General features: G+C 39.4%; 1 protein-coding gene across 1 annotated transcript in view; it reads left to right on the top strand.

Annotated features, from left to right (window-relative positions):
* Positions 1 to 19,034, top strand: part of SIK2 (salt inducible kinase 2) — a gene marked incomplete at both ends in the record, with an annotated part of 126,773 nt that overhangs the window by 102,853 nt on the left and 4,886 nt on the right. The window contains 2 exons of the mRNA XM_079708818.1: positions 1,325 to 1,477; positions 12,525 to 12,689. Coding sequence (XP_079564944.1) covers positions 1,325 to 1,477; positions 12,525 to 12,689 — 318 coding nt within the window. The remainder of the gene's footprint in view (positions 1 to 1,324; positions 1,478 to 12,524; positions 12,690 to 19,034) is intronic.

Here is a 19,034-nt window from a genome sequence, read left to right as displayed (position 1 = left end):
AAGTAGAAAGTTTCTTCTAAGATGAAACATGAAGTTCTATACAGGTAATAAGCTAGTTTATATGAAACATAAATGTGCAGATATGGAACAAGGCTGAGGGCTGAGCAGGAAACAAGAAGGGTAGGCATCGGGTTTAGGTTGTGAACTGAAGAAACTCAGAAGGCAAAAACAGGTGGATTCCTGATTTGGAAGTTTTATGGGTCATAGAACTGAGAAGGTCATGAACCTGGGAAATTCCTTGACAGCTTTGTTTCTGTCCTTTAACAGCTGGCATGTGCATAGGATATACATATTTCTAACACCCCCACAACAGGCAAAGAACAAACAGTGCTTTTCAGGATGAAGCATGACAAGAAAGACTATAAAGCGCCCCCCTGTGAAGATAAAGTACTCCAAACTGTGCTGCCTCTTCCTTCATCGTAGCCATAAATGAAACCAGACTGCTTTCCTGCTTTGCTCATCACGTGCTTAGAGAGGTTTTTTTGTACTTGCCCTTGAAGGCAGCTGTGAGTGCAGTTCCCCTGGCCTGTGATGTTTGCTGCCAGTGCTCGCATCTGAGCTGCACTGCACAGCACTCATGCAGCCTGTCATGTGGAATTAGACGCCAAAGGAGCCGTTGTTTTTCTGTTCTGTTAGTATCCTGGGAGAGCTGGCCAGCTAGGGATGTGAAAAATTGGGAAACAACTTTATTTTCAAGGTTTCAAGAGGGTTGGACTGCAAAAACAAGAGGAAAAAATTACCTAAGAATGGAGACCCAGCGTCTCTCAACCTAGCATCCAGATGTCATTCTTCAGCCCAAAATAATCACCAGAAATTTCCCCAAAGACTTTAATCATTGACTTCAGGGTTTGCAATGGTTTGGACTTGTGTCAAGGCTGTGGAATTAGAGCCTCTAGGCTCAGGTTACTAACTAACCTTACAGCCTAGTTTCAGCTATGAGATGGGACCATATAACAGGATTGGGGAATGTCTGCATGAGACAATGATGGCACTTTCTCTGAATGCAGAAAAATAAATGGATCCTATTAACATAAAAGAGCCAGTCAAGTCATTCAGAGGTATCATCCTTTATACAATTAATGAAGTTATCTGTCTTCTATTCTAAATTCTGGAATAGCTTTCATTTTGAGGCATACTTTGCTTGTTACTTTGCTTGTTTTTAAGAACACATGGTATCTTCCCTCCTTTTTTAATTTATTTTTCAAATTTTATTGAAGTATAGTTGATTTGCAATGTTGTGTTTTTCCCTCATTTTTTAGAAAGGTTTAAATCATTGAATTGGTTTTTATGGTTCTCTGCCTTTGGCACTTGTTTTCTCTTCCAGGCTTTGCAGAACAAGAGCTATAACCACTTTGCTGCCATCTATTACTTGTTGGTGGAGCGCCTGAAATCACATAGGAGCAGTTTTCCTGTGGAGCAGAGACTTGATGCCCGCCAGCGTCGGCCTAGCACCATCGCTGAACAAACAGTTGCCAAGGTAACACCCCATTAGCCAATAGTCTTATCTGTGCATGTGCCTGTTCACATGGTTGACACATTTTTCATCGTGTAGTACAAAGGGTTAGGATTTCATCCTCTACACCTTGTTTTTCTGTAAAGTTTTTTCTATCGTCGTTCAGTAGATCCTCAAATGTTTTATCATCTTCCTATTTTTAAGGATTAAGTTTATTTCAAACAGTTTTTTTCTTTAAGAGATTTCTCATTTTTTTATCATTCACTTATGTTAAGAATTATTGTAACTAGCCTGTACATTCAATTTCATTTAACAAATTTTTATTGCAGGTTTACTATGTAAGCTTCTTTTATTAGACACTACAGGGAAGAGGATGTATAAAAGAGTCGTTGCCCTCAGAGTCATTACATTATAGAAGCAAAATAAGACAACATCATGAATAACCATCATTCAAAATAGAGAAAGGGCAAAATTTAGAAGATGCTGTGAATATCATTTTGATAGAGAAAACCTTTTTTAAAAAAAGGGCAGAGGAGAGAGAGATGCATCTGATTGGGAAGGCTTTGTGGGAGAGGCGGCGTTCAAGGTAGAGCTTCACAGCCGTGTAGGACTTTGTTAGGGAGAGGCAGTGGTTAAAGGCATTATACATAGGCAGAAGCAGTGTGAGCAGAAGTACTCAAGTGGGCAAGCGTAGGACTTGTTCAAATTAATTCACTTGAATTAAAGAATAGGGAAATGAAAGAGTTGGAGTGCTAAGTTGAAGCCATGTTGTGAAGGGCTTTGAATGCCAAGGTAAAGAGTTTACTAATAATTCAGGAAGAAATGAGGAACTACTGAAGACTGTTAAGCAAAAAAGCGATAAAATTATATCCATACTTCAAGCTTGCAATCTGGTAACATTGGGAAGGATAGATTGGCTACAGAAGAGAAGAAATTTGGAGAGAGCTGTTAGAAGATGATTATAGTAGTTGAGATGAGAAACACTGAAGACTTGAGCTAATACTGTTCCGGTGGAAGGAAACAGGAAGGGAGAAGTGTAAGGAACATTTCAGAGGTAGACTCTGGATGAACTTATCACTGATCTGGAGAGGCAGTTCAATGTGATGGTTTAAAGTAGGGACAAGCACATCCCAGATTCTGCCGTTTCCTGCTGTGCACCTTAAAAAAGTTACTTAAGGTCTTTCTCTGCCTCAGTTTCCCAAGCTTTAAAATGGGAATAATTATAGGATGTTAAGACGTTTAAGTTAGGTAATAATTGTTCAGCACTTAGAACAGTGCTATATAAGTGTTTGTTATATAAAGTAATAAATCAGTGTTGGGGAGGAAGGGATGACAAATTAGAGATGACTCCATTGTTGACCCGAAGGCTGAGGGAGTCGTGGTGGCAGAGACTCAGCTGCTTACAAGGAACAATGGATCTGAGTCCCTGGAGAGAGGCTAGGGCTTAGGAGAATTGGGAGATCACCTGCATAGAGGATGAGAAGAGGAGTGGTTCGTTCACATGATCTATTAGGATTTCCATCTACTTACATGAGTACTTACTTTATTTAAAGTGCAAGTAAGAATCATAGTAGGGGACTTTAACACCCCACTTTCACCAATGGACAGATCATCCAAAATGAAAATAAATAAGGAAACACAAGCTTTAAATGATACATTAAACAAGATGGACTTAGTTGATATTTATAGGACATTACATCCAAAAACAACAGAATACATTTTCTTCTCAAGTGCTTATGGAACATTCTCCAGGATAGATCATATCTTGGGTCACAAATCAAGCCTTGGTAAATTTACGAAAATTGAAATCGTATCAAGTATCTTTTCCGACCACAATGCTATGAGACTAGATATCAATTACAGGAAAAAATCTGGAAAAAATGGAGGGTAAACAATACACTACTTAATAACCAAGAGGTCACTAAATAAATCAAAGAGGAAATCAAAAAATACCTAGAAACAAATGACAATGAAAACTTGATGATGCAAAACCTATGGGATGCAGCAAAAGCAGTTCTAAGAGGGAAGTTTATAGCAATACAATCCTACCTCAAGAAACAAGAAATAGGGGCTTCCCTGGCAGCACAGTGGTTGAGAGTCCACCTGCCGATGCGGAGGACATGGGTTCGTGCCCCTGTCTGGAAGGATCCCACATGCCGCAGAGTGGCTGGGCCCGTGAGCTGTGGCCGCTGAGCCTGCGTATCCAGAGCCTGTGCTCCGCAGCAGGAGAGGCCACAGCAGTGAGAGGCCCGCATACAGCAAAAAAAAAAAGAAGAAGAAACAAGAAATATCTCAAATATAAAACCTAACCTTACACCTAAAGCAATTAGAGAAATAAGAACAAAAAAACCCCAAAGTTAGCAGAAGGAAAGAAATCATAAAGATCAGATCAGAAATAAATGAAAAAGAAATGAAGGAAATGATAGCAAAGATCAATAAAACTAAAATCTGATTCCTTGAGAAGGTACACAAAATTGATAAACCATTACCTAGACTCATCAATAAAAAAACGGAGAGGACTCAAATCAATAGAATTAGAAATGAAAAAGGAGAAGTAACAACTGACACTGCAGAAATACAAAGGATCATCAGAGATTACTGCAAGCAACTCTATGCCAATAAAATGGACAACCTGGAAGAAATGGACAAATTCTTAGAAATGCACAACCTCCCGAGACTGAACCAGGAAAAATAGAAAATATGAACAGACCAGTCACAAGCACTGAAATTGAAACTGTGATTAAAAATCTAGCAAACAAAAGCCCAGAACCAGATGGCTTCACAGGTGAATTCTATTAAACATTTAGAGAAGAGCTAACACCTATCCTTCTCAAACTCTTCCAAAATATAGCAGAGGGAGGAACACTCCCAAACTCATTCTATGAGGCCACTATCACCCTGATACCAAAACCAGACAATGAGGTCACAAAGAAAGAAAACTACAGGCCAATAACAGTGATGAACATAGATGCAAAAATCCTCAACAAAATACTAGCAAACAGAATCCAAGAGCACATTAAAAGGATCCTACACCATGATCAAGTGGGGTTTATTCCAGGAATGCAAGGATTCTTCAATATATGCAAATCAATCAACATGATACACCATATTAACAAAACGAAGGGTAAAAACCGTATGATCATCTCAATAGATGCAGAAAAAGATTTTGACAAAGTTCAACACCCATTTATGATAAAAACGCTCCAGAAAGTAGGCATAGAGAGAACTTACCTCAACATAATAAAGGCCATATATGACAAACCCACAGCCAACATCGTTCTCAATGGTGAAAAACTGAAAGCATTTCCTCTAATATCAGGGACAAGACAAGGTTGCCCACTCTCACCACCATTCTTCAATGTAGTTTTGGAAGTTTTAGCCACAGGAATCAGAGAAGAGAAAGAAATAAAAGGAATCCAAATTGGAAAACAAAAGTAAAACTGTCACTGTTTGCAGATGACATGAGAGAATACTAAAGATGCTACCAGAAAACTGCTAGAGCTAATCAATGAATTTGGTAAAGTAGCAGGATACAAAATTAATGCACAGAAATCTCTTGCATTCCTATACACCAATGATGAAAAATCTGAAAGAGAAATTAAGGAAACACTCCCATTTACCATTGCAACAAAAAGAATAAAGTACCTAGGAATAAACCTACCTAAGGAGACAAAAGACCTGTATGCAGAAAACTAGAAGACACTGATGAAAGAAATTAAAGATGATACAAACAAATGGAGAGATATACCATGTTCTTGGATTGGAAGAATCAACATTGTGAAAATGACTATACTACCCAAAGCAATCTACAGATTCAATGCAATCCCTATCAAACTACCAATGGCATTCTTCACAGAATTAGAACAAAAAATTTCACAATTTGTATGGAAACACAAAAGACCCCGAATAGCCAAAGCAATCTTGAGAAAGAAAAATGGAGCTGGAGGAATCAGACTTCGGGACTTCAGACTATACTACGAAGCTACAGTAATCAAGACAGTATGGTACTGGCACAAAAACAGAAATATAGACCAATGGAACAGGATAGAAAGCCCAGAGATAAACCCACGCACATATGGTCACCTTATCTTTGATAAAGGAGGCAAGAATATACAGTGGAGAAAAGACAGCCTCTTCAATAAGTGGTGCTGGGAAAACTGGACAGCTACATGTAAAAGAATGAAATTAGAACACTCCCTAACACCATACACAAAAATAAACTCAAAATGGATTAGAGACCTAAATATAAGGCCAGACACTATCAAACTCTTAGAGGAAAACATAGGCAGAACACTATGACATAAATCACAGCAAGATCCTTTTTGACCCACCTCCTAGAGAAATGGAAATAAAAACAAAAATAAATAAATGGGACCTAATGAAACTTAAAAGCTTTTGCACAGCACATGAAACCATAAACAAGACTAAAAGACAACCCTCAGAATGGGAGAAAATATTTGCAAACAAAGCAACTGACAGAGGATTAATCTCCAAAATTTACAAGCAGCTCAAGCAGTTCAATATCAGAAAAACAAACAACCCAATCCAAAAATGGGCAGAAGACCTAAATAGACATTTCTCCAAGGAAGATATACAGGTCACCAACAAACATGTGAAAGGATGCTCAACATCACTAATCATTAGAGAAATGCAAATCAAAACTACAATGAGGTGTCACCTCACACCAGTCAGAATGGCCATCATCAAAAAATCTAGAAACAATAAATGCTGGAGAGGGTGTGGAGAAAAGGGAACCCTCTTGCACTGTTGGTGGGAATGTAAATTGATACAGCCACTATGGAGAACAGTATGGAGTTTCCTTAAAAAACAAAAACTAGGACTACCATATGACCCAGCAATCCCACTACTGGGCATATACCCTGAGAAAACCATAATTCAAAAAGAGTCATGTACCACAATGTTCATTGCAGCTCTATTTACAATAGCCAGGATATGGAAGCAACCTGAGTGTCCATCGACAGATGAATGGATAAAGAAGATGTGGCACATATATACAATGGAATATTACTCAGCCTTAAAAAAAAACGAAATTGAGTTATTTGTAGTGAGGTGGATGGACCTAGAGTCTGTCATACAGAGTGAAGTAAGTTAGAAAGAGAAAAATGAATACCGTGTGCTAACACATATATATAGAATCTAAAAGAAAAAAAAATGGTTCTGAAGAACCTAGGGGCAGGACAGGAATACAGACACAGACGTAGAGAATGGACTTGAGCACATGGAGAGTGGGAAGGGTAAGCTGGGAGGAATTGAGAGAGTGGCACGGACATATATACACTACCAAATATAAAATCGATAGCTAGTGGGAAGCTGCCACATAGCACAGGGAGATAGCTCGGTGCTTTGTGTCCACCTAGAGGGGTGGGATAGGGAGGATGGGAGGGAGATGCAAGAGGGAAGAGATAATGGGGATATATGTATATATATAGCTGATTTACTTTGTTATAAAGCAGAAACTAACACCATTGTAGAGCAATTATACTCCAATGAAAATGTTAAATAAATAAATAAATAAAGTTAGATAAATAAAAATAAAATAAAGTGCAAGTAAGAGCAAAAGAGTTTTCACTTTGTATTTTTTGTTTGGCAATTTTACAAAATGTATAGAATTATAGTAGAATTTTGCATTGGCTTCTACAGAATATGTGAAAAAGAAACCCCAGGAAATTAAAATCATCTTGATTTTAATAGGTAAAACCTTGTTATACATATCTTAATATCTAAAATAATGTGAGTATTGATACTAATGTGAGTAAAATAATATATCAATAAAGTTCCAGATATTTGGGTTGAAGTATCTCTGAGCACTTGGAATCCTTCAAAGTCGAGTGGTATGGCTTTCAGGATAGAGAGGAGGGAGATAAAATGAGAATTCCTAAGTTGGGGTAGTAATAGTGAGATGGAGAGTGCCCCTTCCCTCTGGAAAATGCTGCCAGGCAGAAGGATAGGAAGCAGGAAAGCCCCCATGCTGAGTAGCTTCCCTCCCGAGTCTCTTTATTCTTCTGAAACATTACACAAGTGAGGGTTACATAAACGATTGCTCCTGAGCACACGCATATGTTATTGTACATGATTTCCTTTCATATCTAAACTTGAAGCAAATTCCTTAGATCTCAAGTTGTATTTCATTTGGCTTGGGGCTTCTTATGTTTGATCATTTTTTTTATTACCAAGCACCCTGTGAGTTCTTCTCATTTTATTCATTGATCCAAGTTATCATAGAAAGCTATTTACTGTGACTTAAAATGTATCTAATTCAAATAGCAATCTTCAGAGCTCATTCAGAAACTTGTCTTGAGTGCCATCTGGATGCTAAGAAACAGGCACTGGGGTTGAAGAAGATCTCCCTTCCCTATGAGACTTCACATTCTAATGTTTAGTATTGAACTTGTTAAAAAATAGATTTCTCTGTTTTTATGACTATAAATATGCTTAAAGCTTTAGTAGAGCCTTCTCCCTTTGAATTCTTTGATGTTCTACTATCTTTTTAAAGAAGTGGCAAATCACTTGTTACTTGATAGAGTGATAAGGAACTGGGGAAATCACAAGATCCTTTGCAGAGATCACATGACTTGTGCAATCAAGCAGACCTTGGGTTCCATACTGAGCTGAGTGACTTCAACAAGTCAGCATCTCTGAGCTCCAGGGTCCTTAACTATAAAATGGAAATAGCAATACCTACTTCATAAGTTTTCTACAAAGATAAAGTTGATTAATTGATACCAGCAGTTCCGTTCAGATAGAGCACTTACGTGCCAGGCACAGTCCCAGCCATCATGGTTTCATAGGTACCCAGGGAACAGTCCCCGCCCTTAAGGAATTTATGGTATAGTGATGAACAACCCATGATTACTACTTAGAAAACATTGAGATTCCCATCTTAGATGGATTTAGAGTACTTATATTTGCCACATAATATACAGGAAATGTTACATCTAATTGACTGCAGGTGACTATTTTTTTAAAATATGCCTTTTTCTTGTGAATTCTGCTAGTTTTTAATAGTCCTTCACTCCACTTCCCATCAACTGTAAGTAGACTAGAATGAAACACTCATCCCAGTTCTTCTTTAATTACTGATTAGAGGTTGCCCTCCACAACTGTATGAAAAAGTCAACTAGGGCTGCTGTTAACAAAGCACCACAGACTGGGCAGCTTCAACAACAAAGTTTATGTTTTCGCAGTTTTAGAGGCTGGAAGTCCAAGATCAAGGGGCCATCAGGGTTCTGAGGACTCTCTTCCTGGCCTGTAGATGGCCACCTTCTCACTATGTCCTTGCACATCCTCTTCTCTGCCCGTGCAGGAAGAGAGATCTCTGGTATGTCATCCTCTTCTTAGAGGGACACTAGTTCTTTTGCATTAGGTCCCCACCCTTATGACCTCATTTAACCTTAATTACCTCCTTAAAGGCCCTGTCTCCAGATATAGTCACATTGGGTGTTAGGGCTTCAACATATAGATGGGGGCGGGGGCGGGGGGCACAATTCTGTCCATAATAAGCATTTTCCTATGGGACCAGTAAAGATTTTTCCCGTAGGAGAAAATGTTATTTTCATTTTAATGGTGTGGAAAGCATAAAATCAGAAGAAGAGCTTCAAGACAATAAACATATGATCTAAAAAGTCATTACAGTTAGTGGACATGGTCATTGTTTATGGCCACTCTTTTTTTTTTAATTTATTTTTTTATTGAAGTATAGTTGATTTACAATGTTGTGTTAATTTCTGCTGTACAGAAAAGTGGCTCAGTTATACACATATATACACTCTTTTTTATATTCTTTTTCATTATGATTTATCCCAGGATACTGAATATAGTTCCCTTGCTCTTTATCCATTCTATACATAATAGTTTGCATCTACTATCCCCAGACTCCCAGTCCATCCCTCCCCTCCACTTTGGTAGCCACAAGTCTGTGCTCTATGCCTGTGAGTCCCTTTCTGTTTTGTAGATAGGTTCATTTGTGCCATATTTTAGATTCTACATATAAGTGATATCATATGGTATTTGCCTTTCTCTTTCTGACTTTCTTCATTTGGTGTGATAATCTCTAGTTGCATCCATGTTGCTGCAAATGGCATTATTTCATTCTTTTTTATGGCTGAGTAGTATTCCATTGTATATATGTACCACATCTTCTTTATCCACTCCTCTGTTGATTTACATTTAGGTTGTTTCCGTGTCTTGGCGATTGTAAATAGTGCTGCTATGAACATAGGGATGCATGTATCTTTTTGAATTATAGTTTTGTCTGGATATATACCCAGAAGTGGGATTGTTGGATCATATGGTAATTCTATTTTTAGCTTTCTGAGGAACCTCCATACTGTTTTCCATGGTGGCTGCACCAACTTACATTCCGACCAGTGTGAGAGGGTTCCCTTTCCTCCACATGCTCTCCAGAATTTGTTATTTGTAGACTTTTTAATGATGGCCATTCTGACCGGTGTGTGGTGATATCTCAGTGTAGTTTTGATTTGTATTTCTCTAATAATTAGCGATGTTGAGCATCTTTCCATGTGCCTATTGTGTTTATGGCCACTCTTGGAGAAACTGGTAATATCTGCTTGCTTGGGATATTAATCAACCATCTATTTATTATAATAACATATTCTTTAATCAGATCTTTAGTGCTGGGCATGCTATTTGAATATTTATAATCTAACTTGTGCCAAAAAGACTTCTTTAATCCCGTCAGTGATTGCAAGAATCCTAAAAAGAAAACCCCTGAATCTATCATTGTATTTCCTATGAAGCGGCTGTCACAATAAAATGTGTTATTTCTCTGTCCTTACGAAGTTCACAGTAAGTTGTTGTAGCCCAGGTTGGATGTGAAAGGAAAATGTGTTATGCTTGGTCTGGCCCAGCACAATCCTGCCATTTAAAAAGTCACAGCTAACAAGAGGCAGGGAGTGAGAAGAACATATCATAGTTATCATGTTGGTATCTCATTTCCAGGGCAGTGTCTACAGGTAGTGCTTTGCCCTGATAAGGAGCAGTCTAATAAATTTGGGAAACAGAAATCAAAGTTCAGCTTTATCCTTTGATTGAAAAGCCAATGATAAGTGTAAGAAGAATGTATCAAATATGTTTTATGCGGAAGTTTAAATTTTACATTGTGGCTAAAAAAATTAGTTTAAATGACTAATGCTTGAAAGGAAAAAAAAAAATGTTTCATCTCAAAAGTGGCTGAGGATATAGGCCTGAGAAATGATGTTATAAGAAAAGCTATTTCTTTGTCATGCTCAGAATAATATACAGTGTATTTTCTGTCTCTTTTTACCATCCATATAATACCGGCACTTTGCTATTGCTGTTTTGTTCTTTATCTCCTGCAGTATATCTAATGATGTTAGTGTTGGAATATAAAGTATATTCTAAATATAGTCTTAGTCAAGTATAAAGTGTATTTATAACATATTCCCCCATTATTGAAAACCATCAACCTGAAATTTTAACTGGGAACCATTAGCTAGTATCTGAGAACAAAACTGTGTATTCATTTTACTAATTCCTGTATTAAATTATTGTCGGGCTTCCCTGGTGGCGCAGTGGTTGAGAGTCCGCCTGCCGATTCAGGGGACACGGGTTCGTGCCCCGCTCCGGGTACATCCCCCATGCCGCGGAGCGGCTGGGCCCGTGAGCCATGGCCGCTGAGCCTGCGCATCCGGAGCCTATGCTCCGCAACGGGAGAGGCCACAACAGGGAGAGGCCTGCATACCGCAAAAAAAAAAAAATATATATATATATATATATATATAGTCATCATTTTAAGACTTTAGAAAGAAGGAGAAAGGAGGAATTAACGTTACTGAGTGAAGGACTTTACATGTTGCCTTTTACAGTCCTAACTTCACTGTGAAGTAGATATTATGATGTTTTTTAGAGGCAAAGAAAATAAGATGCAAAGAGTTTAGGTAACTGATTAGGTTCACACAATTAGTAAGTGATGGAGCCAGGAATCAAAACCAGGTCTTGGGAAGGGAAAAGCTAGAATCATACCATTTTGTTCCTTTTCACTTGTTTGAATTTAAAGCTCACCATCCTATATCCCTTAAAGTGACAATGGCAGAAAAAATATAGGCCATTCCTCTGCCTTTTAGAAACTGGTATGATGATTGTCCTCTCGGATGTTTTGCAATGTCTGTTATGTTCAAAAGGCATCTAATAAATTATTCTGCTAGTTTTGAAGAAATGGGGAGGAAAGGATTATCCAACGGTTTCATCTTCAAAATCAATTCTTGCCAATTGTCATAAAGGAAAATTCTCTTTTAAATGAGGAAGACTTTGTAATACTTGTTTACTTAGAATTTTTAACAGAGGAGACATGGAGAATGGACTTTCTAGAGTAGGTTGACTTCAGGAACATAACTTGCTCAGCAATAAGCATCTCTGTTTCCACCGGGCAAGCAGGCTGTGTGTGTTCCGTCTGTGCATCTCTTTCAAAGAAGGACATTCCTGTCCCCTCCGAGTAGCTGCTGCTTCTCTCTTCTTCCTCTTCACTCACACCCTTCCCAAGAAATATATACCATCTCACCCCGTACCCCACCAAAAAAAAAAAAAAGAGAGAGATGCAGGTAGATAGCCCTTACTGCAGTGTGCTTTGTATTACACTTAGTTGTGTGTGTATCTTATCTCTGGTTCAGTTTTGATCTCCTACTTCTAGAGACTGGGACTTCTCTATTCTTCTTTGTATCTTTCCAAGGTAATATATTTAAGGATATAGACAATATATGTTCATTGAATTGAAAAAGAGCATCTTAGATGCCTTACAAAGGCTAGCTTTCCTGTCATCTGTGAAAGTTATGCACCTCATCATGGAACAGGAATGAAATTCTGTACAACCTATCTCAGAATAATTGATTGCTAGACTGCCTCTGATCGATACCTGTACCATGTACGTACTTCATCACATCTTTTCTGGAGTTTCCAACAAATCACTGTTTATCCTTTAATTACATCAGGAAGAATTGTTTTACTTCAAGAATTTTGTATATTTATATAGAAAGTATTAATGTTCCCAAACTTTCCGTTCTTGCCATATTTACAGACACAAACTGTGGGACTCCCAGTGACGGTGCATTCACCAAACGTGCGAGTGATGCGATCTGCCCTCCTCCCACAGGCATCGAATGTGGACGCCTTCACGTTTCCAGCATCCGGCTGTCAGGCGGAAGCAGCATTCATGGAGGAAGAGTGTGTCGACACTCCAAAGGTACAGATGTGTTTGAGAGACTCCAAGCTTGTTGGTTGGCTGGAGATTTCAACTCTGTCCACACAAATGTTGTACTTCGGCTTAGCTGAACTTTGTCATTTCCTCAAGTCACTTGGGAGGAGTTGTTTTTGTGCAGAAGACCTGAGAAAAGTATCCAGGCCTAATCTCGCTCTCTCTCCATCTTGTCATTACGACGGTTATGTAACATGTCAGATCTCATGTGTACTTTTCAGAATCCTTCTTCATTCTCTTTCCTTAACCAATTCCTTCTCTCAAGTTCAAGATCCCTCATAGGTTTTGGATTTTTTTTTAAACCAATTGTAATTCTGAAAACAAAAGTATAACTATTGTGCTAAATTGGGCTTTGCCTATTTTATTATGGCCTCTCTTCTGCTGCCTGTGCTGCAGCTACAAAATGATGAGCCATCTTTTTTGGTCAGTTAAACATCTTTTTGTGTCCAGTTTGAACATACTTAAAGGAGATAAGTTTATTCTGGTGTGCTGCATAAAGTTGGCTTTTAGTATATGGAACATGACAGCTTCCCTCATTTAATGAATATTTATTTAACTTCTAATTTGTGTTTTATATACTTAGCATCCAGTGATATACAGAGGATCATATTAATGGGCAGGTCTTAGAGTGTGTTTAAAATAGACTGTTCTTCACTAGCTGTGTGAACTTGGATAAAGTGACTAACTTCTTTGAACCTCCATTTCTCTTGTGTAAAAGAAGGATACCAACTTTATGAGACTGTTGTGAGGATTAATTGAAAGAATGGGTGTGAGGTTTGGGGCAAATTGTAGATACTCAGCAAATATTGGTTTCCTGTCTTTTTAGCTTCGTTGGGTAATAAAAAGATGACTCAGACATTAGTTCTGCCTCAAAGTTTGTAGTCTAGCAGAAGAGACATGAAGCTTAACTAAAGGTAATGTGCCAGGTACTGAATAAATTGATAAAACATAATTGGTCCCTTAAAGAGATAAAAAAATCAAAGTGCTGCAAGACTAGAAGGAGACGGGGGAGTTGCTTTTAGTTCATTTGATCAAGAATGTCTTTGGTTTAACTGTCAGAGCTGGGAATTGGGAGGAGGGCAGAATCAGGGTGGATGGAAACTGGGGTGTGATATCTCGGTGGAGGGAAAGGCCTGAGCAGCAGCAAACGTCAGGAAAGCCTGGGTCCCTCTAAGTCAGAGCAGGAGCTCAGTGTGGCTGAGGGAGAGGGCATGTGAAGGGAAGTTGTACAAAATAAAGACAAATAGCCTTGCTTTGAATGGCAAGCCAAGGGATAGACGCTTTCTCTAGGTTGGGGCTCTCAACACGGGAACGTGTTTCAGTATTATCAAGAGAGTTTTTTCTGGGACTTCCCTGGTGGTCCAGCAGTTAAGACTCCGTGCTGTCAATGGAGGGGGCCCAGGTTCGATCCCTGGTCACGGAACTAGATCCCACATGCCACAACTAAGACCCGGTGCAGCCAAATAAATAAATAAATATTTTTTTTAATAAAGAGAGTTTTGGGGACTGCCCTGGTGGCACAGTGGTTGGGACTCCCCGCCTCCAATGCAGGGGGCCTGGGTTCAATCCCTGGTCAGGAAACTAGATCCCACATGCATGCCGCAACTAAGAGTTCACATGCCACAACTAAGGAGCCGGCGAGCCACAACTAAGGAGCCCTTGAGCCACGACTAAGGAATCCACGTGCCACAACCAAGGAGCCGACGAGCCGCAACTAAGGAGCCCACCTGCCACAACTAAGACCCGGCGCTACCAAATAAATAAAATTAAATTGTAAGAAAAGAGTTTTTTCCAAATGGACCTTCTCCAAGGTAGTAGGACACAATCGGAGATTTTTTGATAAAGAAACACCATGATCCATATTGTGCTTCAGAAATGAACCTGGAAGCGTCCGTAGCCTGCATTGGATAGGAGAGAGACTGGTGACAAGCACAGTAGAAGGTTAGAGTGTGTGTCAGGGGAGGTGACGAGGGCTTGAGCTAGGATGGTGCCTGTGAAACTGGAGAGGAGGGGATGGTATAAATGAGATTGCACAGATAAAACTGATAGACTGTTAGGGTCCAGAGAAAAGAAGTCCAGACCGATAACAGTGTTTTGAGCCTCGATGATCAGGAAGGTGAACAGCAGTTTCAGAAATAGGGAGCTCTGGAGGTAGAGCTGATTCAGAAGTTAAGTAATGAGTAATAACTACAGCGTAGTCAAGGCACCTTGATGCTGGGCTGCCACAAGCAGGTGTGAAACCGGGTTCCTGACCCCGAGGAGTTAGTGTCCCCGTCCCTGAGGACAAGGCCACTTCCTGTGGACAGTCTGTTCCTCTGCCTGTGGTTGCCTAGCATGTTCAAATCCTCATAAACTGCTATTACATTCTCACCCAGAAATTTAGACATAAATTGAGGCAACATCACTCATTTATTTTTAAAATCTAATCCCCTTGAAAAAATTAAAATGCAGTCTGCTTAAAGCTTGGCTATGAGGGCCTCAGGCCTGAAACACAGATTGGGCACTGTCTGCCGTATTATATAGGGCAAGCTATTTTTAAAGCTTGTGATTGTTACCGTAACTAGGAAACAGACAGGAAATGAATGATTTTGTGAAAGATATAGACAGAAGCTAGATGGCATATTTGCATTTGTAGGAAGAGCAATGCCATGCTGGAACTGGCCACCCACACTGGCAGGGCCACCCTGGCACTCAGCCAGGCTGTAGACATCCACTGGTCTTATTTGCACACCGTTTCATTTATGTCAGCAGTACTCTTTGTGCCTCTTCCCTCCCTGGCACCTCTTTCTCTGGGGCCCATAAATAAACGCACACACACAAAACCGTCAGACAGAGATACTAGCCCTTTGTTGTTGGTCTTGCTTCATATGCATTTCCTCTAACACCTATTTGTTGTCATCTAAAGGATGCCCCGTAACTGCATGTGTTGCTCAGTCATTTCTGTTCACAATCGGTGGCAGATATTGTGCGCCTCGGAGGTTTCGCTTCTCCTTCTCTCCCACAAGTCTTCAACTTCAACTTATCAGTAAAACCCCTCAGGAAGTCTGCATTGAAACATGGGTTTGGGATTGCTCCCAAAATAGCACCTTTCTGAGACAGTCACCTAACTCTGAGCAGTAACCGGGCCCCCAGGTGGTACAGAGCCCATACAGGAGCAGATGCAAGCCCAGTAGGGTCAGTCTCTCACTTTTGAGAGTTTCTTTGGGAATAATGGACTTTAGACATACACACACATACGGACACTTCAGTCACTTTTAACATTTTATTAAAGTTCTATGAGAAAAGGATTTTCCAAGTTACCATCTCCATGTTCCGGATAGTGGAAGAGAACTGTGAAACTAAACTATGAAAGTGCAAGTGTAGTAGAGCTGTTCATGTCTATTGACGTTTTTAATACCTTTTTTAAATTATAAAGGTAGTACACATGACAAAAGATCTAAGAAGGATATTCATCAAAAACTCTTAATTGTGTTAACCTCTAAGACTTTGTAAAGGGGAGAAATTGTACTTTTACTTCTGACTTTGGATTTTTAAATTTATAATTAAAAGACATCAAACCAGTCAGAATCACACATGGAAAATTCAAAGAAGGATAAAGGAAAAACTTAATTTATCCATAGTCCCCCTACCCAAAGGTAAGCCCATTTTGACACATTTCCTTAGAGTAGGTTATAGATGGATGGATAGATGGATGGGTGGGTGGATGAGTATAGGGTGACTCAGTACGTAGGTAGACTTGTTAAAACAAAATTTTATTCTATTATATGTAATTTTGTACCTTGCTTTTACGTAATATAACATCATGAGCATTTTTCCCATACCATGAAATCTTCTTTGAAAGCATGAGTTATATTTAACAACTGCCTAATATATTGTATTAGATGCACCCTTATTTAACTACTCTTCTATTTTTGGACATCAGGTACTTTAATATTTTTTGCTTCCTTACATATGCTTCAGGTGACTATCCCTGTGTCTAAATTTTTGACTACACCTTTTATTATTTCCCTGGGATAAATTTCTGGAACTGGGGTTATCTAGTGCTTTCCTTCCTCACCTGGTTATTTGTTTAATTTGCCTCAAGTTGGTAAAAATGCTTTAAAAGAAAATGTTGTTTTATTCTCATGCTTTAAAATTTTTTTATTGTTATAAAATAGCATTCTCTTTGGTCCAGAAATAATGTTAATATACACAGTGTTTTAGTTAATCCTCCCCAACAACTTTACTCCCATTTTACAAGTGAAAAAAAAAAAAAAAGAGCTTTATAGAAGTTAAGCAACTTGCCTAATAAGTGATGGAACTGAGGTTTGAGCCTCTTCAATATATGCCAAACTTGCCAGGCACTTAGGATACAAATTAAATAAGGCACATTCCCAGCCTCCAGGCTCACTGGCTAGTACTGTACATTAGTCTACCATGTTAGTCAGCTCTTTAGGGGCTCCATCTCCAATATAGCCACACTGACGTTAGGGCTTCAATATATGAATCTAAGGGGAGATACAAACATTCAGTCCATAACAGTCTAGCAATCTCCTGTGCTAGAATCTTGTGTATGTGGTAAGCTCAGGGGTATTATCAATTAGTGGTGGAGTTTCTGAGAGGCTGACTCCTACATATATGCTATCTACTGCATCTGAGATCTCTTATCAGAAGGGAAGTGATCTACTGAACTTTAAGGAAAGGCAAAAACACTGTGTTGGAAAATGTACGTTTTACCCACCCATATTGTATTTTGCAGTCTTAGAGTTTACAGTTAGCCTGGATTGTTTCCTAGAGCAAAAGATCTCATTTCTAGCAGCTTAGGTCACTAAGATAGATCAGCCCATGTTACAGTCACAAAATCCTAGAGTTTAATTTGTTATATCAAGTCCCTGGGTAAACTGGCAGGCAAAGGTGGCATGATTATCACCTGTTTCAGGAACTGATCTTAGAGGTGGAAGTGTTCACATCTGTAAACTGAATGAGCTCTAGAGCAGCTTTCTGCTCATACCTCTTAGCTATGAAAGGGTCACCACAGCGTTTTCTGATTCAGTCATCACCAAGCATCACCTGAAAAACCAGATCATTGGCATCTACCTGTCCCAGGGTGAAACTGAATTCAGTAAACATTGTTAAATGAACGATAAAAATTCTTCTTGTAGTCTAGATGAGGAAATAAATTTATAAGAGACAATTTAAGAAAAATAGTAAACTTGGGGAGACTGCAAGGTTTTTTGAGTACTCAGAAAAAAAGTGGCCTTTCTCTACTAAGGAAAGAAAGGCATGGTTGTAAAGCAGTACTTGCAAAATATTTCTTGAAAGAAATATCTGACAAAATTTTGACATACACTATAAAATGTAAAGATGCTCAGTAGATATTTACTTGATAACAGTCTTTTCTCTGTTGTTTTTTATTCATTTCCAAATCATCCTTGGCTAGTCTTAGAGAATTATACACGTAGACAGTTAAGGAACGTAGCGTAGAGTCATGAATGGTAAGTCCCCAAACCACCATTCTTCCCTACAAGAAAACTTTTAAGTTCAGTCAAAAAGGGAACACTTATCTGGGGATGGTTGGAGGGGAGCATAATTGTTGCTGGCCAGATTTCAGAGTTTTTGTTTTCTAGTGCCATGGAGAAGATTGGTCTTAGTCTAGGAAGAAAGCATTAAATGGCCACTTGTCACTTTAAAACCCTGTAGTGCATTAGCTGCTTTATCCAAGTAATGGCTACAGCCCCAGAACAGATTTTATGGAATAACCATCCCCTCCCCCAAGCAAACAACGATCTGAGTCACCCAAGTCTCCCTCTCCAAATAAAGGGCCTCTCAGCGCCTTCAGATTGGTTGCCATAAGAGGAAAGTTTCCTGTGTCTGGCATAGCGATGTCCCACGTCACCTCTCACATACATGAGCCTCTCCTGCTTCCAAAGGAAACAATAGCGCTACCCGGTGTATTCCAGGTGAAAGTACTGCTGGGAGCTCAGTCTTAGGCCTGGCTGTTCCTGAGCAGCTATTCATAGGAGAAAACTGGATTGATATCCATGGGGGGATAGTTAAGGTAATGAGGTAAATAATTGCCTCCTCATTGGGGCTTTTTACCAGCCAGAAGAACTCGCAAGCACAGCTCCCCTCTGTGGGCTGTGTCTGCCCCCCCAAGGTGGTTTGCTTGGCAACTGCAGAGGAAGGCGACGCTGTCACCCAGGAGCTGTGCTGAGCTCATCCCGTGGGATAGGAAGCGTAGATACTGTGTGTGTTGCTGGAGCGGAGAGAGTTCAGAGCGCTGCTGCTCCTTAACCTCTGCTGGAATTTGGGGCCTGTGAGTCATTTGTTATTCTATAATGGAAGGCTTTGGCT

Source organism: Hyperoodon ampullatus, assembly GCF_949752795.1.
Source record: "Hyperoodon ampullatus genome assembly, chromosome: 7".
Lineage (NCBI taxonomy): Eukaryota > Metazoa > Chordata > Mammalia > Artiodactyla > Ziphiidae > Hyperoodon > Hyperoodon ampullatus.
This window is presented reverse-complemented; position numbering and strand designations above follow the sequence as displayed.